The sequence below is a fragment of the Grampus griseus genome (assembly GCF_964374135.1).
Source record: "Grampus griseus genome assembly, chromosome: 5".
Classification (NCBI taxonomy): domain Eukaryota; kingdom Metazoa; phylum Chordata; class Mammalia; order Artiodactyla; family Delphinidae; genus Grampus; species Grampus griseus.
In genome coordinates, this window is record NC_138998.1 from 96,140,310 (window position 1) to 96,168,030 (window position 27,721).

The following is a 27,721-nucleotide window of genomic DNA, read 5'->3' on the forward strand; positions in this document are numbered from 1 at the left end:
CTGGGGACTGAGAATTAGGCAGGAAATAGGGAATGCCTGCTAATGTGTATGAGATTTCCTTCGGGAGTGATGAAAACGTTCTAGAATTAGTGGTGACAGTTGCACAACTCTGAATATACTAAAAATGACTGGCTTATATACTTTTAAAGGGTGAGCTTTATGGTACGTGAATTACATCTCAATACAGCTGTTATTTTAAAAAAACTAAATTAGAATAAAAGTAGTAATGATGAATCTTTCCTCATTTGGGGTATATAGCTTCGAGCAAATGCTCTCATCAAAAGAGGCAGCATGTATATGCAACAGCAGCAGCCTTTGCTGTCTACTCAGGATTTTAACATGGCTGCCGACATCGATCCTCAGAATGCAGATGTTTATCACCACCGAGGACAGGTAAATTAATTTTCTTAAAAAGTTCTGATCTTTGAATTGAGGAATTTGATACCATTTTGAGAATGTCTTTAAAGTTTTCTTGCATCACTTGTGATAGCTGTGAACAAAGTATCAGAGTGGTTTACAGTTTGGGTTGGCATTTATTTAGTCCCATCTTGAACATTTGTCCTGATATTTACTTGCGAAAAAAAAGGAAGAGGAAGGCTATAAATGTTGGCTTTTGCATATCAGGTTTGTTTTTCAGGTGTTTCTGCTTCATAGGTTTTCAACATTAAAAACATGTAAAACATGTTTCAACATTAAAACATTAAAAACATGTAGTGACAAAGAAAGAAAATGTAATGAGCATTTTGAGTTAATGCTAGAATCAACAGAATGATTTTTGTGGGCTTCTTGCTGTAAGGAAATATTAGCCTGAATTATCCAGACAGTATCAAAAAAATCTCTTCTGAATGGAGTTTTATAACATGCATATTTGTTTTTTAGTAAAAATATATAGTGAAGAAAACAGTTCCCAATTTCAGCCTCATCTGGAGAAAACACGGCTTTATAAATCTGCTTGTGTGACGTGGCTGCTTGGAATGCGTTAGAGTAGAAAGTATGGGCTAATCCATATAATAACAGAAAAGTCAGGTTCTTTCTAATGGAGAATTTTATCTCATATTTCTGTCTGAAGGGTCTTAAGAAGTGTTGAGATAACCTTAAAATTCTTGGTATTTTGATCCTTACTGGTAGTGTCTTTTAAGATTAATTTGAAATGTAATTATCTACTGTCTGATCTACTTTGACGTTTGAAAGTACAGATACTTCATTTTCTAGAAGAAAAATCACTTAAGAGTGATGAAAATGGTAGGTTTATAGTGCTTTTTAAAAAAATTGGACACTGGTTTTAAGTTTTAGAATCTTTCCTTTAAAATTATAAGATTTTCTAGTTCACTATTTCTAGAAAGTAATTCTATATTGAATAATTTCATGCATAGCATCATGCAGAGCTGTACTAAGAGGCACGGTACATATTTAACTGGTGTACTTGTTATTTTGAACTGCGTTTATCTATGTACTTTTTTTCCTTAGCTGAAAATACTGCTTGATCAAGTTGAAGAAGCAGTAGCAGATTTTGATGAATGTATTAGATTAAGACCTGAGTCTGCTCTGGCACAAGCTCAGAAATGTTTTGCATTGGTAGGTTCGACTTTCTTTTGTATTTTCCTAAACATCAGTATTTCCCATTGATAACAAAAATGAGTATTATTGTCTACAAAATCATCTACTGACAGGGAGAAAAAAATGTCAGTTTAGGAAAGTAGAAGTGTGTATTACTTGAGGTTCTGCTCCAATATTTCTCTGGATGCCTTATTTGGTTCATCTTGATAGATGTTTGTCCCTGATTTTATGCCCCCTAAACAGCACTCTTCTCTCTAATTCTCTACCATAAACCAGTATGAAGAACAAAAGCATTTAGAGGAAATACTCTGCAATCATGACACCATATAACTCATCTCTCATTTCGCCTTTGTAGAGCTATTAATATTCAGAAACACAAAGTTGAAAATTAGGTAAAATAAGGCCATTTCTAGTGAAATCAGATACTTCAGTTAACCCCATACCCTGAGTCCTAAAAGGATTTTCCTTTTAAAGAAAGAAATTGGGTCACAAACACATTTATATTACAGATTAAAAATGTTATCAGATGAAGCTTTATAATACTTTTATTATGAAGTAATAATAAAAAATAATAAAGTGATAATATATTGAATTTAAAATTCCCCTACTTATGTACAAAGTTAACCTGTTACAAGTTAGTTTGTCTTCTTCTAGAATACTGAACATCTTGAAATTGTTTAGTGGCAATGAAGTCCTAATTGTACATAGCCTTTGGATCCCTGCTCTAGAGATATTCCCGTGGAACCCTTTTAGATGCAGCAAATTATGTAGCAGATTGCCTGCTTCTCTGGAAATATTTATGTAATTTTGTGTGACTTTTATAATATGTTAACATTTCCTGAGTTTTTGAGTTCTTGATTTGACCGGCCTGTTTTGATTTTTTTACACAGTATCGCCAAGCATATACGGGAAACAATTCTTCACAAATCCAAGCAGCTATGAAAGGTTTTGAAGAGGTCATAAAGAAATTTCCAAGGTGTGCTGAAGGCTATGCATTATATGCCCAGGTAAATGTCATTTTTCATATTTTTTCACTTGCCAGATCTTTTTTAAAGAACTGCATTCATATCTTGAATGCTAGCCTGGAAATCAGAAAATAGTGCTTCTCTTGTTGCAGCTTTTGTGGAAGCAGATGGCTTTGTTCCTGCTTTGTTTCTCCTGGTCCCCAGGATGGTCCTGGATCATCTTAAGAGGGCTTCCTATGTTATACAATTTGAAAACCGTGGCCCTAAACTTGTAACATGGGGAAGCTTAAATAGAGCATTTCCCTCATGTTTTCATTTGGATTGGATTTGGCGAAATTTAATTATCTTAGGAAAATCTACTGTATGCAATTGGTGAGGGAAATGTCCTTGGAAAGGTTTTTCTTCTATTTGATCACTGTTCTTTTAAATGGTTAGATAGTCTGTAACAGCTCATTTTAATCTCTCCGGTTTGTTTAAAATTCTTGAAGCTTTCCTTGGTTTAGGATTGAAGCTATGGAAAGTAGGATTTAAATTCAGATTATTTTCACTTTTTGGGTTTTTTTTTGGCCACGGTGGGTCTTCGTTGCTGCACGTGGGCTTTCTCTAGTTGCAGCGAGCAGGGGCTGCTCTTTGTTGCGGTGCGTGGGCTTCTCATTGCAGTGGCTTCTCTTGTTGAGGAGCACAGGCTCTAAGCCTTCAGTAGTTGTGGTGTGTGGGCTCAGTAGTTGTGGCGCACGGGCTTAGTTGCTCTGTGGCATGTGGGATCTTCCAGACTAGGGCTCGAACCTGTGTCTCCTGCATTGGCAGGCAGATTCTTAACCACTGCGCCACCAGGGAAGCCCCACTTTTTAAATTATAGTTTGAAGTCTTTGAAAACTTATTTATTAATTTTAAATTATCCATTTAAATGAAAATGATTAACTTCTTATAGCCACAGTTAAAGAGTTTTTCCTCTAAGTAACTGATCTCTGAATGACTGTTTCTTTCTTACTCTTTAAGGTGAAAGCTGCTTTTGGTATCTCAAAAACCAGCCATCTCAAAACTCTATATATTTTCTCTTATTCTTCTTATTCCAAAGAAATGTTGTTCCCCTCCCTCCTTTATCCCCCCAAACATCACAGAAACAGGAAACATTTAAAAATGACCGTCTGTATTAGACTCCTACCTCCAGACATTTTTAGGGTTGTTTTGTTTTTAATTTCCTTCATGTTATCTTTAGTCCAGTTATAAGAAAAGTTCCACAGGATAAAACTTTCTTTTTGAGGGTTTATTGAGAGGGACTATAGAAGATTGATTGTGTCGGATCTATTATATAAAGTCCTACCATCACTGCATTATTAAGGGTTGAAATTCTGCAGTATGAAGTACAACCCAGGAATTCTTTTTTTGTTTCTTTGTTTTTAATATATTCTTTTCCATTATAGTTTATCACAGGATATTGAGTATAGTTCCCTGTGCTATACAGTAGGACCTTGTTCTTTATCCATTCTAAATGTAATAGTTTGCATCTACCAACCCCAAACTCCCAGTCTGTCCCTCTCTCTCTCCCGCTCCTGCTTGGCAACCACAAGTCTGTTCTCTATGTCTGTGAGTCTGTTTCCTTTTTATAGATAGGTTCATTTGTGCCATATTTTAGGTTCCACATATAAGTGATATCATATGGTATTTGTCTTTCTCTTTCTGACTTACTTCACTTAGTATGATATTCTCCAGTTGCATCCATGTTGCTGCAAATAGCATTATTTCATTCTTTTTTATGGCTGAGTAGTATTCCATTGTATATATATGTACCACATCTTCTTTATCCATTAATCAGTTGATGGACACCTAGGTTGTTTCCATGTTTTGGCTATTGTGAAGAGTGCTGTTATGAACATAGGGGAACATGCTTTTTTTTTTTAACATCTTTACTGCAGTATAATTGCTTTACAATGTTGTGTTAGTTTCTCCTGTATAACAAAGGGAATCAGCTGTATGCATATGTATATCTCCATATCTCCTCCCCCTTGTGTCTCCCTCCCACCCTCCTTATCCCACCCCTCTAGGTGCTCACAAAGCACCAAGCTGATCTCCCTGTGCTATGTGGCTGCTTCCCACTAGCTATCTGTTTTACATTTGGTAGTGTATATATGTCCATGCTACTTTCTCACTTCATCCCAGCTTAACCTTCCCCCTCCCCGTGTCCTGAAGTCCATTCTCTATGTCTGCATCTTTATTCCTGTCCTGCCCCTAGGTTCATTAGAACCATTTTTTTTTTAGATTCCATATATATGTGTTAGCATATGGTATTTGTTTTTCTGACTTACTTCACTCTGTATGACAGACTCTAGGTCCATTGACCTCACTACAAATAACTCAATTTCATTTCTTTTTATGGTTGAGTAATATTCCATTGTATATATGTGCCACATCTTCTTATCCATTCATCTGTTGATGGACACTTAGGTTGCTTCTATGTCCTGGCTATTGTAAATAGTGCTGCAGTGAACATTGTGGTACATGACTCTTTTTGAACTATGGTTTTCTAAGGGTATATGCCCAGTAGTGAGATTGCTAAGTCATATGGTAGTGCTGTTTTTAGTTTTTTAAGGAACCTCCATACTGTTCTATAGTGGCTGTATCAATTCACATTCCCACCAACAGTGCAAGAGGGTTCCCTTTTCTCCACACCCTCTCCAGAATTTACTGTTTGTACGTTTTTAGATGATGGCCATTCTGACCAGTGTGAGGTGATACTGCATTGTAGTTTTGATTTGCATTTCTCTGATGACTAGTGATGTTGAGCATCTTTTCACGTGTTTTTTGGCAATCTGTATATCTTGTTTGGAGAAATGTCTGTTTAGGTCTTCTGCCCATTTTTGAATTGGGTTCTTTGTTTTTTTGATATTGAGCTGCATGTGCTGCTTGTATATTTTGGATATTAATCCTTTGTCAGTTGCTTTGTTTGCAAATATTTTCTCCCATTATGAGGGTTGTCTTTTCGTCTTGTTTATGGTTTCCTTTGCTGTGCAAAAGCTTTGAAGTTTCATTAGGTCCCATTTGCTTATTTTTGTTTTTATTTCCATTTCTCTAGGAGGTGGGTCAAAAAGGATCTTGCTATGATTTATGTCATAGAGTCTTCTGCCTATATTTTCCTCTAAGAGTTTGATAGTGTCTGGCCTTACATTTAGGTCTTTAATCCATTTTGAGTTTATTTTTGTGTATGGTGTTAGGAAGTGTTCTAATTTCATTCTCCTACATGTAGCTGTCCATTTTTCCCAGCACCACTTATTGAAGAGGCTGTCTTTTCTCCATTGTATAATCTTGCCTCCTTTACCAAAGATAAGGTGACCATATGTACATGGGTTTATCTCTGGGCTTTCTATCCTGTTCCATTGATCTATATCTCTGTTTTTGTGCCAGTACCATACTGTCTTGATTACTGTAGCTTTGTAGTATAGTCTGAAGTCCAGGAGCCTGATTCTGATTCCTCCAGCTCCGTTTTTCTTTCTCGCTCTTGCTTTGGCTATTTGGGGTCTTTTGTGTTTCCATACAAATTGTAAAATTGTTTGTTCTAGTTCTGTGAAAAATGCCAGTGGTAGTTTGATATGAACTGCATTGAATCTTTAGATTGCTTTTGGGTAGTATAGTCATTTTCACAATGTTGATTCTTCCAATCCAAGAACATAGTATATCTCTCCATCTGTTTGTATCGTCTTTAATTTCTTTCATCAGTGTCTTATAGTTTTCTGCATACAGGTCTTTTGTCTCCTTAGGTAGGTTTATTCCTGGGTATTTTATTCTTTTTGTTGCAGTGGTAAATGGGAGTGTTTCTTTAATATCTCTTTCAGATTTTTCATCCTTAGTGTATAGAAATACAAGAGATTTCTGTGCACTAATTTTGTATCCTGCTACTCTACCGTATTGATTGATTAGCTCTAGTAGTTTTCTGGTAGCATCTTTAGGATTCTCTCTGTATAGTATCATGTCATCTGCAAACAGTGACAGCTTTACTTCTTCTTTTCCAATTTGGATTCCTTTTATTTCTTTTTCTTCTCTGATTGCTGTGGCTAAAACTTCCAAAACTATATTGAATAATAGTGGTGAGAATGGACAACCTTATCTTGTTCCTGATGTTAGAGGAAATGGTTTTGGTTTTTCACCACTGAGATGATGTTGCCTGTGGGTTTGTCATATATGGCCTTTATTATGTTGAGGAAGGTTCCCTCTATGCCTACTTTCTGGAGAGTTTTTATCATAAATGGGTGTTGAATTTTGTCAAAAGCTTTTTCTGCGTCTATTGAGATGATCATATGGTTGTGATCCTTCAATTTGTTAATATGGTGTATCATATTGATTGATTTGCATATATTGAAGAATACTTGCATTCCTGGGATAAACCCGACTTGATCATGGTATATGATCCTTTTAATGTGCTGTTGGATTTTGTTTGCTAGTATTTTGTTGAGGATTTTTGCATCTATGTTCATCAGAGATATTGATCTCTAGTTTTCTTTTTTTTGTGACATCTTTGTTTGGAAGTGTTCCTCCCTCTGCTATATTTTGGAAGAGTTTGAGAAGGATAGGTGTTAGCTCTTCTCTAAATGTTTGATAGAATTCTCCTGTGAAGCCATCTGGTCCTGGGCTTTTGTTTGTTGGAAGATTTTTAATCACAGTCTCAATTTCATTTTTAATCACAGTCTCAATGCTTGTGATTGGTCTGTTTATATTTTCTATTTCTTCCTGGTTCAGTCTTGGAAGGTTGTGCTTTTCTAAGAATTTGTCCATTTTTTTCCAGGTTTTCCATTTTCTTGGCATATCGTTGCTTGTAGTAATCTCTCGTGATCCTTTGTATTTCTGCAGTGTCAGTTGTTACTTCTCCTTTTTCATTTCTAATTCTATTGATTTGAGTCTTCTCCCTTTTTTTCTTGATGAGTCTGGGTAATGGTTTATCAGTTTTGTTTTATCTTCTCAAAGAACCAGCTTTTAGATTTATTGATCTTTGCTATCTTTCCCTTCATTTCTTTTTCATTGATTTCTGGTCTGATCTTTATGTTTTCTTTCCTTCTGCTAACTTTGGGATATTTTTGTTCTTCCTCTAATTGTTTAGGTGTAAGGTTAGGTTGTTTTTTTGAGATGTTGCTTATTTTTTGAGGTAGGATTGTATTGCTATAAACTTCCCTCTTAGAACTGCTTTTGCTGCATCCCGTAGGTTTTGGGTCATCGTGTTTTCATTGTCATTTGTTTCTGGGTACTTTTTGATTTCCTCTTTGATTTTGTCAGTGATCTCTTGGTTATTTAGTAGCGTATTGTTTAGCCTCCATGTGTTTGTGTTTTTTTCCTGTAATTGATATCTAGTCTCATAGCATTGTGGTCAGAAAAGATACTTGGTACAAATTCAGTTTTCTTAAATTTACCAAGGCTTCATTTGTGACCCAGGATATGATCTATACTGGAGGATATTCCATGAGCACTAGAGGAGAAAGTGTCTTCTGTTGTTTTTGGATGGAATGTCCTATAAATATCAATTAAGTCCATCTTGTTGAATGTGTCATTTAAAGCTTTTGTTTCCTTATTTATTTTCATTTTGGATGATCTGTCCGTTGGTGAAAGTGGGGTGTTAAAGTCCGCTGCTGTGATTGTGTTACTGTCGATCTCCCCTTTCATGACTGTTAGCATTTGCCTTATGTATTGAGGTGCTCCTATGTTGGGTACATAAATCTTTACAATTGTTATATTTTCTTCTTGGATTGATCCCTAGATCATTATGCAGTCTCCTTCTTTGTCTCTTTTAATAGTCTTTATTTTAAAGTCTATTCTGTCTGATACAAGAATTGCTACTCCAACTTTCTTTTGATTTCCATTTGCATGGAATATCTTTTTCCATCCCCTCACTTTCAGTCTGTATGTGTCCCTAGGTCTGAAGTGGGGCTCTTTTAGACAGCATATGTACGGGTCTTGTTTTTGTATCCATTCAGCCAGTCTGTGTCTTTTGGTTGGAGCATTTAATCCACTTACATTTAAGGTAATTATCGATATGTATGTTCCTATTACCATTTTCTTAATTGTTTTGGGTTTGTTATTGTAGGTCTTTTCCTTCTGTTGTGTTTCCTGCCTAGAGAAGTTCCTTTAGCATTTGTTGTAGAGCTGGTTTGGTGGTGCTGAATTCTCTTAAATTTTGCTTATCTGTAAAGGTTTTAATTTCTCCATCGAATCTGAATGAGATCCTTGCTGGGTAGAGTAGTCTTGGTTGTACGTTCTTCCCTTTCATCACTTTAAATATGTCCTACCACTCCCTTGTGGCTTGCAGAGTTTCTGCTGAAAAGTCAGCTGTTAACCTGATGGGGATTCCCTTGTATGTTATGTATTGCTTTTTCCTTGTTGCTTCTAATATTTTTTCTTTGTATTTAATTTTTGATAGTTTGATTAATATGTGTCTTGGTGTGTTTCTCTTTGGGTTTATCCTTTATGGTACTGTCTGTGCTTCCTGGACTTGATTGTCTATATCCTTTCCCATGTTAGGGAAGTTTTCGACTATAATCTCTTCAAATATTTTCTCAGACCCTTTCTTTTTCCTTCTTCTTCTGGGACCCATATAATTCGAATGTTGGTGCATTTAATGTTGTTCCAGAGGTCTCTAAGACTGTCCTCAATTCTTTTCGTTCTTTTTTCTTTATCCTGCTTCTTGACAGTTATTTCCAACATTTTATCTTCCAGCTCACTTATCCGTTCTTCTGCCTCAGTTATTCTGTTATTGATTGCTTCTAGAGTATTTTTAATTTCAGTAATTGTGTTGTTCATCTCTGTTTGTTTGCTCTTTAGTTCTTCTAGATCCTTGTTAAATGTTTCTTGTATTTTCTCCATTGTGTTTCCAAAATTTTGGATCATCTTTACTGTCGTTACTCTGAATTCTTTTTCAGGTAGGTTGCCTATTTCATCTTCATTTAATTGGTCTTGTAGGTTTTTACCTTGCTCCTTTGTTTGTAACGTATTTTTTATAATTTCCTTTTTTTTTTTTTTGATGGGTGGTGCTGTATTTCTGTCTTACTGGCTGTTTAGCCTGAGACATCCAGCACTGGAGTCTGCAGGCAGTTGGATAGAGCTGGGTCTTGGTGCTGAGATGAGGCCCTCTGGGAAGCCTCACTCTGAATGATATTCCCTGGGGTCCTAAGTTCTCTGTTAGTCCAGCAGTTTGGACTTGGAGTTCCCACCACAGCAGCTCATTACCCAACCTCCGGCCTGGGAACCAAGATTCCGCAAGCTTTGTGGTGCGGTAAAAAAAAGAAAACAGAAAAAAAAAACAAACTGTACAGTATCAAAGAAAATAAAATTAGAAAGATAAAAAATGTATTAGGAAAAATAAAACTATAATTGAACCAACTGCAACAATGTAAAATAAAACCACACCAGAAAAAAGAAAACAGAAAAGGGGAAGGGGGAACAAGCCAAAAGGAGAGATCACTAGCAAAGTATAAAGAATAAAATAAAATTAGAAAAATAAAAGATTTATTAGGGAACATAATAATATAAAAGAATCAACAACAGTGAATCAACAAGGTAAAACAGAACCCCAATCTAAAAGAGGAAAAAGGAAAAAAAAAAAAAAGCCTTGGCCGTGGTGGCAGAGTTCAGGTGGGGTGGGACTTAGGCAGGGGTGGGGTTTAGGGTGGGGCGGAACCTAGGCAGGTGGGGGGGGTGTCGTTTGAGTGTGGGGTGGAGCCTAGGCGGGGTGACTTTCAAGCATGGGGTGGGGCCTCTGCTTAGGACCTGAATGATCAAGGAAGGGGAGAGGCAGTATGTCCAAAGGAGGGCTTCCGGAGTGTAGAGTTCCAGAGTTTGGAGGTCGGGCCCTGAGTGAGGGTGTGTGGGTGGGGTTTAGGCCCAGCGCATTGGAGGGGTCTCCGAGTGCAGAGGTAGGGCCCTGGGTGGGGGTGTAGGGTCGGGGCTTGGGTTCTGTGGAGCAGGAGGGAGGCTTTAAGGGCAGAGTATTAGGCCTCGGAGCCCAACGGGCTCCCCGGTGCCTAAGTGGACAGGAAAAGCACTGGCCGTGTTCCCTTCTGTTCTTTCGCACCCCTCTCCCAACCATCTCCTCAGGGTCTTCCCCCATTGCTACTGGACTCCTAACTTTGGGTAGGTCCCACTGGGTGTAGGAACTCCTCCCCTCCCCCAGCTACCCCTCAGGGGTGCCAGTCCCATAGGTCTGGCCTTTACTTTTGCTCCCCCTTCCCTGCCTCCCATTCCCTCAGGACCCGTGTGGCTGGAGGGGTCCTAGGTGGGCAGAGGATCAGGCCCGGTATCTCTTACTGGGGGCCCAAGGAGGCAGGGGAAACCTGGCTACACTCCCTTTTGATCCTTTGCCCTCCCAGTGGTTCCCCAATTTCCCCTTCGGATGTGGGATCCCTTCCCCTCCCCCAGCCACCCCTCAGGGGCGCCAGACCCGTCCCACCTCCACTTCTCCCCCTTCACTCCCCCCACACCCAGCATCCTACCCGGTCACTGGGAGTTCCTCCTGTCCCCTTAGTTGACCATGGTTCCCCACTGGTGCCTGGTAGGTACCCTAGGTGTAAGGAGATGTAAATTCCAAATCCTCCTAGTACGCCATCTTGACTCCACCCCCACATGTATGTTTTTGAATCATATTTTGTCCAGGTATATTTCCAGGAGTGGCATTGCTGGATCATATGGTAATTCTATTTTTAGTTTTCTGAGAACCTCCATACTGTTTTCCATAGTGGCTGTATCAATTTACATTCCCACCAGCAGTGTAGGAGAGTTTCCTTTTCTCAACACCCTCTGCAGCATTTGTTATTTGTAGACTTTTTAATGATGGCCATTCTGACTGGTGTGAGGTGGTACCTCGTTGTAGGTTTGATTTTCATTTCTCTATTAGTGATGTTGAGCATCTTTTCATGTGCCTGCTGGCCATCTGTATGTCTTCTTTGGAGAAATGTCTATTAAGGTCTTCTGCCCATTTTTCAGTTGGGTTGTTTGGGTTTTTTTGTTGTTGATTTGTATGAGCTGTTTGTATATTTTGGAGATTAAGTCCTTGTCTGTCTCATCATTTACAAATATTTTCTCCCATTCTGTAGGTTGTCTTTTCTTTTTGGTTATGGTTTCCTTTGCTGTGCAAAAGCTTGTAAGTTTGATTCAGTCCCATTTGTTTAGTTTTGTTTTTATTTCTGTTGCCTTGGGAGACTGATCTAAGAAAACATTGGTATAATTTATGTCAGAGATGTTTTGCCTATGCTCTCCTCTAGGAGTTTTATGGTGTCATGTCTTATGTTTTAAGTCTTTAAGGCATTTTGACTTTATTTTTGTGCATGGTATGAGGGTGTGTTCTAACTTCATTGATTTACATGCAGCTCTCCAACTTTCCCAGCACAACTTGCTGAAGAGACTGTCTTTTTCCCATTTTATATTCTTGCCTCTTTTGTCGAAGATTAATTAACCATAGGTGTGTGGGTTTACTTCTGCAACCCAGGAATTCATTAACCTCAGTTTGAAATCTTATCTGCTCAGTCTTTGTTCTTATAATTCCTAGACAGAAAACAAAATGATACATTGGTTGCTGACTACATGCTCAATTAATTGTGAAAGCATGTATATATAAAATTTTATAGAATGTATAGAAGTTAAAATAGGACAAACACACATTATAATTGTATGACGTTTGTATTGAATAGTACACTTGGGTTTAGGGCTTATATTTAATTAGGAACAAGCCAGAAGGTGACAGGAGCATCTTCATCACTGAAATGAAATTCAGAAAGGCTTTTTTGGTGCAGATTTCTATAAGCAGCTAAAAGAGCAAAGGCCACTGACTAGCTTTTAAAGAAACCAAATACTAGGAACAACTCTTTTGCAGAGGTTTCATGATTGTACATTTCTCCCTCATTATGTTACCTTCAAAACAGGTTTTGGCTTACTTGAGCATCATCTTTTTTTTTTTAATAAATTTATTTATTTTATTTTGGCTGTGTTGGGTCTTTGTTGCTGCGCGGGCTTTCTCTAGTTGCGGCGAGCGGGGGCTACTCTTCATTGCGGTACGAGGGCTTCTCATTGTGGTGGCTTCTCTTGTTGCAGAGCACCAGCTCTAGGCACTTGGGCTTCAGTAGTTGTGGCACGTGGGCTCAGTAGTCGTGGTGCACAGGCTTAGTTGCTCCACGGCATGTGGGATCTTCCTGGACCAGGGCTTGAACCTGTGTCCCCTGCATTCGCAGGAGATTCTCAACCCCTGTGCCACCAGGGAAGCCCTACTTAAGCATCATCTTATCAGCACTAGCATTATTACAAGTCTGTTTGCACTAAAGATTCTGTCTTTTGGTCCCTCTTCTGATGTTTGCTTTACTATATATAGCAAATTTTATTTATACATAGAGAGTTATGTATAGTTACATACAGTTACATAGTATGACTTTTTTCTTTGAACCCTGAAGCTGAGCTTAGATGCTGGCTAACTCTCAGAGTTACAGTTTGATCAGCATGATCTGGTATCCACATAACCAAGCCTTCCATTTCTGCCATGGGATTTGCCTTCAAACAGTTGATTGTAGCTGCTTTCTCTGACCAATCAGTTTTAAGGAATGACTGATAACAGTTAACATACCTATCTGAACTTATCCTTCCAAATGAGTATTGTTTTTAAAGTAATTCCCTTAGGATATATTATGATAAATTATGAATAAGTGACATGAATGTACCTGTGAGAATCTGATATTAGAACTTGCACCAAGAGTGGGATTTTCTGTATTCTAGAGTTTATTAGATCTTCTCCTATTGCATATTACTAACAAATTTAATAAAGAGAACAGTTAAGATTTCATATTTATAATATTGCTATGTAAAAACCCCAATAATTAAGATGCAACATTTTAAATAAGTTTAATCCCCAAAACAATAATTTGGTAATGAATGGTTACATGAAGTAAATTTTAATAATTAATAAGCAGTATACTTTTAACTGCTTAGGGTGACAGTTACCTAAATTTAACTGAAGTATCTCTTCACATAGGCATTAACAGATCAACAACAGTTTGGTAAAGCTGATGAAATGTATGATAAATGTATTAATTTGGAACCAGACAATGCCACAACATACGTTCATAAAGGGTATGTATTTTTGTGGGTCTGTTTGTTCCAGTAAGAAACTAAATTTCTTGCATAGTAGTAAGATGGATTTCTTTTGGTCGCTGAGAAAGGGGACTGTGGTAGATAGTGTCAGTGTTAACTGAAAAATTTCTTAGTGCTGTGCATGCTTCACTGTTACTTTTTCTTTTACTTATGTTTCATTATTATACAATAATTAGTAAATATGCTATTTTCACCCTAGCTTAAGTATTTCAGTTCTGAACATCCTGTCAGATGTTAACTTGTATCAAAATAGGAAACATGTAAGATAAGTTTTTCCTGTCCTAGTATACTTGAATTGTCATTTTAAAACTTCACTTAAATTTATACAGAGTAAAACATTAAGCTGTGCAAAATAAGTTAATAATAGAGCCTAGACCATTGGACACTCTTTTCATAATAAGGAATTTAGACTACAAAACCATTATAAATTGAGGGCAAAAAACCAATTTGATGCTGATTCTGTACTGTTTTAGAGTTTGTTTTTCCATGTAAATTAAATTATAAATTCATTGAGAGCCAGTTGATACTGGGCCATGGTCACATCTGACTGCTGTTTTGCATTTGCAGTTTACTTCAGCTTCAGTGGAAGCAAGATCTGGATAGAGGTTTGGAGCTTATCAGCAAGGCTATTGAAATTGACAATAAATGTGATTTTGCATATGAAACCATGGGAACTATTGAAGTACAAAGGTAACTTCTAGAGTCTGTCCTTAGGAAAGTTAGGGCATCTCCATATTTATCTTTTCATTCTTCTCATTATAGACAGGTTATTGTCAATAATCATTAAATTTTTAAGTCTTAACATGTTGTGCCTTTTGAGGCAATATTCCCTTGAAACTATACAACTTTGATTTGCCTTGTTTAATTATTTTTCCTGTTTAAAAGTCACACTTAAAAGTTGTTTAAGTCAGGCATATACATTAGAAAGGGAAACTTGATCTTTCTCCAATACCTGTTGTGTTTTTTCCTCCTTTCACCTGTATTATTTCTCTTGGAGGGAAAACATCTGCAGTGTACTTAGGCAGTGCAGTGTAGCATAAGGATTGGCAGCCACGTTGCCCGAAGACTTAGATCCTGCTACAGCCAAGTGGCTAGGCAAATTGCACCATCACCTCTGAGCCCCCCGAGTTTTCTTTAAAATCAGGGAGTTGGATAAGAACTTTTGGAATTCTTTCATGTAACTTCTTGTTTTCTGTAAATGTTTATCCAGAGTTGCACTTGAGATCCACCATTAATAGGTGATAACTCTTTATGCCATAGAATTTAGTGTAATGTACCATCTTGATACTGGCATTGCCGTCCATTTGAGATCTACTCTAGGCCAGGTACTGAACTCTAGCTTTCCAAATATTATTTCAATTGATTTTTACCCCAGTCTTTATAAAGGTTGAGGTTATATGATACTCCATTTAATTGAAGAGTGTAGAAACTGATGCCCAGACTGGTTAAAATAACAAGGTTACATGGTAAGCACGTAGAAAGAGGACATGAGCCCATATTTCACTGATGCCGAAAGTAACAGATCTTGCCACCATTGCTTGTCAGGAATTAGTAGGAGTTGTCTTAATAACCTGTCATGCAGTCACTTCTGGGGTCCTCTGTCTTTCTGCTCCAGAGTAGGCAGAATATATATAGGCTGATGAAAATTTTTGTGATTCTTTTTATCCATCTATACTGACAGTTGCATATAAATATTAAATTATTTCTTAATTGCCAGTTTGTTAATGTGTATAAAATATTCTCATACTAGAATATGATGGGGTAATAGTTCTTAATCTTTTGAGCAAAGCTGTGGATTTTTCCTAAAATAATGCACATACAAAAACTCTTTGCAGATAAGTTGTTCCTAGAGCCTGGGTTAAGGACCCCTGATTTATGGGGTTTGATGAATTTTGTTTGTGTGTTAATTGTACTTTAAGAAATCCATTCTGAATCCTGCTTTACAAATAGATAAGTGAATGTGAATGAATGAAATTGCTGATTATCCTAGGATTTAGCAAATCTGCAGTCTACCTAATATCTGAACATGAACTCTCAAAGCTATTTTCTTTTTAATTAAGTCTGTTATGTACTGTATCAATATATGTAGTAGGAGATTGAGTACAGTCTCCCCAGAGGTACATTGTACTTCTTAGATTCTAACTGGCATATATATAGTGGGGACTTAATACAGTATTTATTTTAAGATTACATGCATGTATGCATATATACATAGCCAGTACTAGTTACCTTAAAATAGCTCTTGGTTCTTGGCAAGTATATAGAGCCTGATCACAGTTAGACTGTAAGAGATAAATTATATATTTTTTGACCAAGCATATTCATCCATTTATTCAAAAAATGGATACTAGCTACCAAGCATTGTACTAGGTTCTAGGAATTGAAAGGTGTCCCGTAAGGATCTGGTAAGACTGTGGTATAAACAAATATCAATATATATTCATCTGACTGTGCATAGAATGACAATAGAATCATGGGAACAGTGGGGAGGGAGCGGCCAATTCCTCTAGCGTGGGAAGGGGAGAGTATTTTTCATGAGGATATTGTATTTGAACTGGGCCTTAGAAAGGTGAGGATTTGGCTAGAATCAGGCAGAGAAGCAGTAAATAATCTGAGCATTATGAGCATGAGTGAACTCAGGGAGACCCGTGTGTATGGAGTAGAGTGTTGGGTAAGGGATGTGCTGGTAGGGCTCACACAGATCTGTGAAGGTAAGGCCCCTGAATACCTGTAATGTTCTCTGAGGCTATGTCACTGCTTTCTAAAGGAGCCTCATGGTGGAGTAGAAACAAGCAGAATTTAGGAACCAGATATGATTATGATTTTAAATAAGTCATTTAGTTTCTCTAGTCTCACTGTTCTTATCTGTAAACAAAGACCACAAACAAAGACCACAAGTAGCATAATATAAGCATATAGTATTTGTAATAGTAGCTAACATTCATTGAGTGTTTTCTATATGCTAGGCATTATTTTGTTATAAAGAAGCATTTTATTAGAATCATAGTTGAAACTTAAAGGTCAGGCTCCCTGTAGCTTCACTTATAAACTTCATTGCATTCTGTGAAGTGCTTGTTGAATCTGAAACATTTAAAATTGTTGTTTTAGAGGAAACATGGAGAAAGCCATTGACATGTTCAACAAAGCTATTAACCTGGCCAAATCAGAAATGGAGATGGCTCATCTATACTCACTCTGTGATGCTGCCCATGCCCAGACAGAAGTTGCAAAGAAATATGGATTAAAACCACCGACATTATAAAATACGGGGGAAGGAAAATGACCCTCTTTTTAGGAGTTTACCCCCTCTTCAACTGAACCCTAAAGACACTGTCGTGAACTGCGTTGAATGGTGGAGCTTAGTATTTCTGTCTGTGCTGTTGTCATTTGTTACATCTGTTTCATTTTTAGGTGTTGTGGGAGTGCCTGTTGAAGAAAGTTTGCAGTGTTGCAGCTTTTATGCCCTGTGCAACAAAAGCTTAGAACCTGTTAAAGGGATATTAAAATGAAGTTGCAAAGAGTACAAATGATAATTGGCCATGCAAATAAAAATTTTGATTTGTTGATCTGACTTTTTTTTTTGAGGGGGGTGGGAGGGTGACTGTGTTCTGGATGATCTTGTCTTTGTGTGTGCGTGCGTGTGTGTGTGTATAATATATGAGTATTTTGCAGTTTTACAGCATGTTGGTTTTTAAATTAACATAGTAAGTGCTGTAAAATAAGATTCTTTTAGATTTGATTAATCCCTTTTAGTTAATTTTTTTTTGAAGGAAACAGCTTAAGTGGGGATTTCGTTTTTACGACAGCAAAATTGAGACCCTTTTAACCACTGTCAGCATGCACAATGCCTCTGATTCTGCAGAACGTTAGATGCAGTGGCGACGCTTAAACCTTTGACCCCCTTCAACTATAATGGATAATGTACATCGTTCTTAAAGTCTACAGCAGCTGGTTTTCATAGAGTAAATTATGCAGAAGCAAGATATTCTAATTGATATATGTGCTAGAAGACTGAGAATTAATGGGAGAGCAGACCAGGCAAGAGGTAAGATGAAATGAAAATGTATTTATAATTGCCCATGGCTATTTTCTACAATAGGTATTACTATTTAACAGTGTACTTTTTAAAGAAAATGCAGGTTGGTTGTGTATGTAAAGACAAAGTAAGTGTGATAAGTAGTTAATTAGCTTAAAATTTCTAGTGAAGAAAATGTGGCCTAACAGTTCAAAAAGGATGAAAGTCGGGCTTCCCTGGTGGCGCAGTGGTTGAGAGTCTGCCTTGCCAATGCAGGAGACGCGGGTTCGTGCCCCCGTCTGGGAAGATCCCACGTGCCGCGGAGCGGCTGGGCCTGTGAGCCATGGCCGCTGAGCCTGCGCTTCCGGAGCCTGTGCTCCGCAACGGGAGAGGCCCCAACAGTGAGAGGCCCGTGTACCACAAAAAAAAAAAAAAGAAAAAGGAAAAAAAAAGGATGAAAGTCTTAGATCCAGAAGCATAATATTTCCTGAAGTGACAAGTTTAATGCTTCTTAACTATGGCTACATGTACTTAAGGGATTTTGAGCCAGTATTTTCAAAGATGCTGAGGACACGTGGAGTGCATTTTAGTTTTGAACTAACCTTGGTCTCTAAGGCCTGGCTGACTGACCGTGTCCACACTACACTAAGGTTTCTGACAGCAGATTTTTATTTTGTTTTGTTCATTTTACCTTTACCTCACCCTCTTACTTAGAAATCACTTCGTGTTTTTTCCAATTGTTACTTTTATAGATCATCCTTTTGCTTATATGCTGGATTTTTCTGGTGGGGGTGGAGAGGTGTTCTTAAAGAGTCTCTTGTTTTGAGATATTCAGGGTGGGGAGAGGTTTACTTAAGTCTGAGTATAATAAAAAGAGCAAGCCTTCAGTTGTACTTTTCTGGAAATGGAATCTAATTAGAGTTTACATTGTTGGGAGTAAATGAGCATTTTACCCCTCTTTAAAAGGGTGCTTTATCCTATTGAAACCAAAAGGTTTTGTCAAAATGCTGTCTTTTTAGAAGCTACTAGAAATGACTCCCTTCCAAAGTCAGAGTCTGGAAAATATTGAAGGGGCAATAATTGGTGGGGGGCAGTTAACATAATTTAAGATGGTTTGGATAATGGAATGTTTGAGAGCTCTGCATTTTAGTTTTTAAATTATGCACCTACTATAAGCCCCGAATACAGAAATGTTCTGTATCTCTGAATAACCTCTGACTTTAAAAAGAAGTTTTTATTTGCATGGCTGTATTTACATTAACACTGATATTTTCTTCTCTCTTCTCGCTTCCTATCCCTTGGGGTTCAGTAGAAAACACACCAAGGAAACTGAAGCATGTACCATTCAGTACTAACATTCCACATCCTCATGGACTATTGCCTGTTCTGAAAAATATTTGAAACTGCACTGAAAGCTGCATCTGTCTGTGTCTTTTCTATTGTAAATGATCTCACGTGTAAATTCACCAAATAAATATTACATTCAAGCTTTTCAATCTATTCTTTAAATAGAAAGATAGGTATTCATTTACCATAGTATTGGGTAAATTCATTATCATTCTCTTTGTGGGCTCAAACTAACTTTGAAAAAAGGGACATACTGGACACGTTAGTATCTGAAGCACAGTAAGTTTTCGGTATTAAAGATGGAGTTTCCCCATCCTTCCTCCTGGTGAAGCAAAGCTCTAAGAACTGCTAGTAGAGCCATTTACTTTATTCCTACCTATACCTTACCCATACTTGCACAACAGCCTGGAAGGTTACCAATCAGACCTGAGGCCTGTGACTAAGTTTATACTCAAAACTGGTTTCACCAGTGAGTTTTGATCAGTTTTCAACCACTTGGAGCCTTTAAGAGAGGATACCTGAAAATATCTACCACCGTTGAGTATTTGTGGTACGAATAGGGAATACATCTCAAAGCAATAGTAAGCAGCTTTGGCTTTAAAACACAATTCAGATAGAACTTTCTGCCCTGTGGAGACTCAAATGGTAGTTTAAATAGTCCTTTTTCCCAGGAGAGCTCAACTAATTGTCATCTTCTTAAGGCTGTTTATAAACAGGAAGACTATATAATTTACCCAAGAAATTTTTGAGCATAAAGTAATAATTACTCAAGACTGTCCTGGGTAAGTTGGGTTGTATGGTCTTTGTATTTATAAAGAAATAATATGGGAGTGGTGATGGGAGGGGTAATAATTAATCAAGCCTACCTTTAGTTCTCTGCAAAACTGATTGGCAAACAAAGTGACAAGAATTTTAACTTGATCTATTTATAAGCCTTAACACACTGCAATAGAATGAATAATGGTCCTCCAAAAGATATCCAAATCTTGATCCCTGGAACCTGTGAATGTTACCTATTTATGTGGCAAAAATGGACTTTGCAGGTGTTATTCAGTTAAGAATCTTGAGATGGGGAAAATATCCTGGGTTATCTAGGTAGACCCCAAATATAATTACAAATGTCCTTGTAAAAGGGAGATTTCAGGAGAAGAGAAGACAGTGCGACAACAGGCAGAGATCAGAGTGATGTGGCCACAAGCCAAGGAATGCTGGCAGCCACCAGAAGCTGGAAAGGCAAGAAATGGATTCTGCCCTAGAGCAGAGCTCGGCCCTGCTGACACCTTGATTTCGGCCCAGTGCAACTGACTTCGGACTTCTGGCCTTCAGAACTATGAGAGTGAGTTCCTGTTGTTTTAGCCACTAAATACATGGCGGTTTGTTACAACAGCCACAGGAAACTAATACTCCTTCGGTTATTGTATACAACACAGCTTACAGTTTAAAGGAATTATTTTGAGTATCGAGGAGTTCAGCATGACTTCACATGCACTTAAGTTTTGGCCAAAGGTGTTTTAGGCCCAGAGTGGAGGTTTAGTCAAGAGCTGGAGCATTTGTGATGTAAAATACATATGAGCGTGGTATAATCACCAGGCCAAAAGCCTGCTCTTCATGAGGTAAAAATGTTGAGATGCCTCTGCTGATACCTAGAAGAAACATCAGAAGTAAGATGCTCTTTCCAGGTGTTTTGAAACTCTTAAAATTAGGCAGTATGAAAACTACAGTCTGGTTTATTTCAAGCAGAAGGTGCATAAATTCTGTTGGGGGTTGAGAGCTAATATTAGACTCTTCTAGATGGCCTACATGCTAGAAGGGATTAAAGAGCCTGCTGATCACTGGGACAGGAATGGTGCTAACCAAAGGAGGGGAGGAAGTTCAAGGTGGGAGGAGGCTGCGGGCCAACATGACAGCTACCGTTAGAGCCCAGAGACATGTGGTTCAATTTCTCCAGCATTTTTTCTAGCACTGGAATATACCATGACTCTGCAAGTGCTGTCCTAGAGGCCATGAGAGGGTTTGGCAGACAGGGCTTCTAGAGCAAATAGAGGGGAGGAAGACCATGACTGAAACAGACTCCTGGACACCATTTTGGGGGCTGGAAAGTTTAAAGCAAGGGGGGACCAGATAGAGCAGGTGGGATTCTCTGCACAGATGACCCATAGTCTAAATTTCAGTGAACTGCTATATTAAGGAAATTTTACCCAATTTTATTTCTCAGAATATCTACAAGAACACTGAAGGGTCTAAGATTTTACCCTTCTTCAAACAGCCGTTTCATGAAGGCTAGAAGATGTGAGATCCTGGGTCAGAGACAATGGATTTAATTACTTAGAGCACGGTAAGCAACATGAGCTTCATGTTTGCTTTGCACTCCACATCCCCTGGAGGTAACCTGGAATAATCTAGGTGGAGGCTGCACATGGAGTGGGTTTGTATCACAGCTGAGGAACTCTGAGTTTAGGAAACCCAAATCTTAATGAGCTGGCCACACGCAAACCTGCCTAACTTTTGCATCAGAGGGAAACATTTTTATTGTACTGGTTAGTAAAGAGACCATCTGTCTTCTAAAGCTGTTCACTTTATACAAACATCTTTGAAATACCAGTCTGGAATAAAAGCTCTCAGTGCCTCTATTTGCAAGACATGCAGAAACTAGAGAGACCTATGGAGAATGGACTACCCATCTCTACATGTTCTTAGCTCTTACTAATTCATCTCGAGCTTAATCTTTCATGAGTTTAGAAGATTACAGTGTCTATTTTGGACCACAGCATAGTGCAGAGAAAAGTCTTATTGGTCTGAGGATCAGTTGACCTTTGTTCTAACTAACACAGCTTTCCACTGGCTGTGTGATCTTAAGTAAATGAAGTTCCCATCCAGCTCTAAATTACATGAAGCTATACCATGTCCTAGATCTCCCCAGATTAGAATCCCTTAGGGTAAGGGAACCATTCCAGAATATACAGAAGTTATTTAACCAGAAAACTGGCACATGTACAAGTACAAACTGTAGGAATGAATTCACTGCAACTCAGCATTTACTGAGCACATATTCATTGGGTGGCTCAAGGAGCTCCAAAACTAGGATGAGTTTCAGTGCCATGAAGTTATATACACTGTGGTATGGAAATACATGACAGTAATAAATTCTGCTAGGCCTTGAGTAATAATTAGGATTTAGGTAAGGAGCTTTCTAGAAGATGGGGACATCACAAAACAACACACACAAAAACTAAGTTAAGGGACATTATGAGTCTGAGCTGAAAATAAGCCATCCAAGTTAGATTCCAGCAAGATGAAGCTGTTTTCTTTAAACTGGTTAGGAGACACCAATAGTGGAACTACCTGTGTGAGGATTATCAGCATATACTTAAGACCATGCATGTAGGTGAGATTACATCAGGACAAAAAGGACTAAAAACTGGGAAACATCAACATCTAAGGGACAAAGTTGGCAATGAAAAAGTGGTCAGAGAGATAGTAAGACCTAAGACCAAGGTCACATTGATGGTCTTGCATTTCAAGAGGCCAAATGGACAGGTCTGCAAATAGATCATTAGTAGTCTTTGCCAGAGAAGTGTAACTAGAATGATGAGGGGAGAATCTGTCTAAAAGGGTCTGTAAAGTAACTGAAAAACAAGAATTAACTGGTGAGTAGAAATGACTCCTTTAAGAAACTGGGTGAAAAGAAAAGTTTTTTACAGGATGGCATGGTTTTTGTTTTGAGGGAGAAAATTTCAGAATGATCCTACAGACACAATAGTAGTTAGAATAGTTGCACACAAAGAAATACATTTATAGGGTTTAAAATATTTCAAGAAAAGCTAGGATCACAAACTGCACCTTTACCACCATGCTCCATTCTTCCAGATTCTTATTCATTTGGTGAATTATGAACCAGCTACCAAGGAATCATTGAACAAGAGGTAATGTCCTTGTATGTATGTGTTTTTAGTAATTTGTAGATCTGGGGCTTAATTTTTTACTTCCTGATTTTAACAAGACCGTTTTTTTCCCCTAAAGTGAAGTCTCTTCAACAGCTATATTTTTAATTACCCTCCAGTCTTCACTCAAGAAGAAATAGACCTGAATGAAGATAATAATTTGACAAGAAACTCTTGACACAAAGGTGTTCATAAGGCATAAAGGAGAAAAGCCCATATTAAGCCTGCCACCCTGGCAATATATTTGGTGAGTGCAGACATCACAGAACACATCTTTTCCCTTTCCATCACCTGGCTTTATCAAACCCATTCACCACCAAAACCTATACAGCAGTGCTTAAGGAGCAGCATAAAAAACTTAAAACTAGTGCCAGTGGAGCAGAACATTTGCCCAGAAACCTAAACTTTTAAGAAACAGTAGCTGATAATGTTCTAAATTTGATGAGAACTTAAACCCAAGGATGCAAGACTCTCACAGAACCCCAAGCATAAGACACATGAAGAAAACTACACTAAAGCACATCCTATAATCAAATTTTGTAAAATCAGTGATGAGAAAAATCTTAAGAGCAGAAAGAGAAAAAAAAGACATTACAAGAGGAATAACAGGTACAAATGACAGTACACTTCACCTCTGAGAAAGTAAGCCAGAAGACATTAGAGCAAAATACTTTAATTATTCAAAGGAAAAAAAAAAAAGGTGAGCCTAGAATTTTATAATCAATAAAAATATATTTTTTAAAATGAAAGCAAAATAAAACTTTTTTTCAGACATACAAAAGCTGAAAGAATTAATCACCAGCAGATCTACAGTACCAGAAATGTAAAAGGATGTCCCTCAAGCAGAAGGAAAATGGATCTACTCTAATGAAGAGTACTAGAGATGATAATGTGTTGGTAAACATAAAAGACACCTACCTACTTTTAAAATCTCTTTAGAAGATTACTGGCTGTTTAAAACAAAATCAGCAATGTGTTGTGGGGTTTATATATATGTTGAAGTACAAAATATGACAATAAAAAAGGAGTGAAATTAAGTATACTGCTGTAAGATCCATACATATCAAGTGTTATACAACTTGAAGGTAGACTGACATGTTAAGGATGCATACTACAAACCCTAAAGGAACAATTAAAATAACACCACAAAGAATTATCATTTATAATCCAACAGAGGAGACAAAGTGAATCAAAGAATGATATTCAGTTAATGTAAGAAGAAGAAGACAAGGAAAAAGGGAACAAAGAATAAGATAAATACAAAATTTTAAAATGGTAGATTTAAATGCAACCATATCAATAATCACATTAAATATAAATGGTCAAAAAACCCCAATTAAAAGGCAGAGATTACCAAACGATAAAAAAATGTATGATCCACCTGTATGGTGCCTAAAAGAAACCCACTTTAAATATGAAGACACAAGTAAGTTAAAATTAAAAGAACTGATGGAAAAAGAGGTATCGTGATAATACTAATCAAAAGAAAGTTGGACTGGCATTATTACTATCAGACAGAGTCCCTTTAGAGCAAAAAAAATAGATAAAGTGTTATTTCATAATGAAAAAAGGGCCAGTTCATCAAGATGACACAGCAGCCCTAAATATGCACTAATAAGAGAGCTTCAACATACCTGAAGCAAAAAATGAGAGAACTGTAATGAGAAACAGACAAATCCATAATTATACTCAGATATCAACACCCCTCTAATAACTGATAGAAAAATTAGAAAATGACTACAGATATAGAACACTTAAAAACACTATCACCCAATATGACTTAATTGATATTTACAGAACACTCTACCCATAACAGCAGAATACACATTCTTTTCAACTGCACATAGAACATTTACTAAGAGCATATTCTGGGCCATAAAATATCTCATTAAACAAATTTAAAAGTATTCAAATTATACAGGTGTGTTATCTGGCCACAATGGAATCAAATTATAAATAACAGAAAGATTTGGAAAATCCCCAAATATTCTGAAATTAACATAAATAACAACCCTTGGATAAAGACGATGTTAAAAGAAAAATAAGACAATATTTTAAACTACATGAAAATGAAAATACATCAAAGACTAGGGATGCAACTAAAGCAATCCTTAGAGGGAAATTTATAGCATTAAACAACTTTATAAGAAAGGAGGAAAGGTCTTCAATGACCCTAAGCACCCAGTTTAAGAAACTAGAAAAATAAGAGCAAATGAAACCCAAAGTAAACAGAAGAAAGAAAATAAGAGCAGAAATAAGCAAAACCAAATCTGAAAAACAGATAAGTCAATGGGACCAAAAGCTGGTTCTATTGAAAGATCAACAAAATTGATAAATGACCAGAATAATCAAAATTAAGAGACAAGATACAAATTACCACATAGTTCTCAGTCCATTGAAGAGAAAGAAATACATCCTAAGTCATTCTGAGGCCAGCAGACCCTGATTCCTAAACTAGACACAGGTATTACAAGGAAAGAAAATTCTTAAAATGTAAGCAAATCAAACCCAGCAATTTATTTATTTTTTTAAACAAAGCAGAGGGTTTGGGGTTTTTTTAAAAATTTATTTTTGGCTGTGTTGGGTCTTCATTGCTGCTCTAGTTGCAGCGAGCAGGGGCCACTCCTCGTTGCAGTGCACAGGCTTCTCATTCAGGTGGCTTCCCCTGTTGCGGAGCATGGGCTCTAGGCACACGGGCTTCAGTAGTTGTGGCACGTGGGCTTCAGCGTGCAGGCTCAGTAGCTGTAGCGCACAGGCCCAGTTGCTCCGTGGCATGTGGGATCTTCCCAGATCAGGGCTTGAACCCGTGTCCCCTGCATCGGCAGGCGGATTCTTAACCACTGTGCCACCAGGGAAGCCCAAGCAATATATTTTAAAAGAAACTTAATATATTATGGTCAAGTAAAATTTATCCCAGGAATGTAAGTTTGGTTTATCATTCCAAAATCAGTATAATTCACAATATGTAAACATAGACTAAAGAAGAAAAAAGATAAGTTTGTCTCAATAAGGCAGAAAAGACATCTGGAAAAAAAATCCAACATCCTTTCCAGATAAAAACTCTCAGCACACTAGGAATAGAAGGGAATTTCCCCAACCTCATTGAAGGCATCTTTGAAAGACTTAAGTGCTTTCTTGTAAGATCAGGACCAACACAAATATGTTCACTCACTAGTCTATTCAGAACTGTACTAGAGGTTCTAACCAGTGCCATAGGCCAGAATAAATAAATAAGTTAATAAAAGAACCAGATTGGAAAGGAAGAAGCTTATTTTGTAAACTGTATTTGCAGACATGATCATCTATGTGAAAAATCATATGGAATACACATATAAAAGGCTGCTAGAGTGAATTTAGCAAGGTTTCAGGATAAAAGACCATATACAGAAATAAATTATATTTTATACACTAGCAATGAAAAACTAGAAATGTTTCCAAAACAATACTGCAGCATCAAAACAATTGCAGTCTTCAGGGATAAAATGGACAAAAGTTTGGCATTACCTTTATACTGGAACTAACAAACGCTGCTGAGAGAAATTAAGGAAGGCCTAAATAACTGAGATAGCTCATGTTCCTGAGTCAGTGATTCAGTATGGATAAGACTTCAACTTTCCACCAAACTGTTCTATAGATTCAATGCAATCCCAGTGAAAACCCCGACAGGCTTTTTTTCTGGGGAAATTTACAACCTGATTCTGAAGTTTGTATGGAAATACAAAGGACTTAGTTTAAACCATTTTGAAAAATAAGTTGGAGGACTAATACTATCTGACTTAAAGACTTAATATAAATTTACAGGGCTTTCCTGGTGGCACAGTTGTTGAGAGTCCCCCTGCCAGTGCAGGGTACACAGGTTTGGGCCCTGGTCCGGGAAGATCCCACATACTGTGGAGCAACTGGGCCCGCGAGCCACAACTACTGGGGCCCATGTGCCTGGAGCCAGTGCTCTGCAGCGGGAGGGGCCGCCACAGTGAGAAGCCCATGCACCACAACTAGAGAAAGGCCCACGCGCAGCAGCAAAGACCCAGCGCAGCCCAAAATAAATAAAATAAATTTTTAAAGAAGAGCCAAACCATTTAAAAAAAGAAAAAATAAATTTACAGTAATCAACATAGTAAGTTACTGGTGTAAAGATAAATAGATTAATGAAAAAGAAGAGACGAGTCCAGAAATAGATCAAGATACATATGGCCAATTCATTTTAATAAAGATGCCAAGGCAATTCAGTGGAACGACTGGATAGCTATAAGCAAAAAAAAAAAAAAACCAAAATCTTGACTCTTACCTCACACCATATACAGACAATTACCAATTCAAAATGGGTCATACCCTGAATAATTCAGCCAAAGCAATCTTGAGAAAGAAAAATGGAGCTGGAGGACTCAGGCTCTCTGACCTCAGGCTATCCTACAAAGCTACAGTAATCAAAACAGTAATATTACTGGCACAGAAACAGAAATACAAAGATCAATGGAACAGGAGAGAAAGCCCAGAAATAAACCCATGCACCTATGGTCAATTATTCCATGACAAAGTAGGCAAGAATATACAATGGAGAAAAGACAGTCTTCAATAAGTGGTGCTGGGAAAACTGGAAAGCCACATGTAAAAGAATGAAATTAGAACATTCTCCAACACTATAAACAAAAATAAACTCAAAATGGGTTAAAGGCCTAAATGTAAGACCAGATACTATAAAACTCTTAGAGGAAAATGTAGGCAGAACACTCTTTGACATAAGTCACAGCAATATTTTTTTGAATCTACCTCCTAGAGTAATGAAA

General features: G+C 37.5%; 2 protein-coding genes across 2 annotated transcripts in view; one reads left to right on the top strand and one right to left on the bottom strand.

Annotated features, from left to right (window-relative positions):
• The window catches only part of TOMM70 (translocase of outer mitochondrial membrane 70), a 46,726-nt gene extending 27,614 nt beyond the window's left edge, over nt 1-19,112 (top strand). Inside the window, exons 7-12 of the mRNA XM_082655469.1 lie at nt 259-393; nt 1,468-1,575; nt 2,448-2,564; nt 13,513-13,610; nt 14,199-14,321; nt 16,740-19,112. Coding sequence (XP_082511595.1) covers nt 259-393; nt 1,468-1,575; nt 2,448-2,564; nt 13,513-13,610; nt 14,199-14,321; nt 16,740-16,893 — 735 coding nt within the window. The 3' untranslated portion in view covers nt 16,894-19,112. The remainder of the gene's footprint in view (nt 1-258; nt 394-1,467; nt 1,576-2,447; nt 2,565-13,512; nt 13,611-14,198; nt 14,322-16,739) is intronic.
• The window catches only part of NIT2 (nitrilase family member 2), a 39,327-nt gene continuing 27,270 nt past the window's right edge, over nt 15,665-27,721 (bottom strand). The window contains exon 12 of the transcript XR_014296817.1: nt 15,665-16,712. The gene's annotated coding sequence lies outside the window, so the exon portion shown is untranslated. The remainder of the gene's footprint in view (nt 16,713-27,721) is intronic.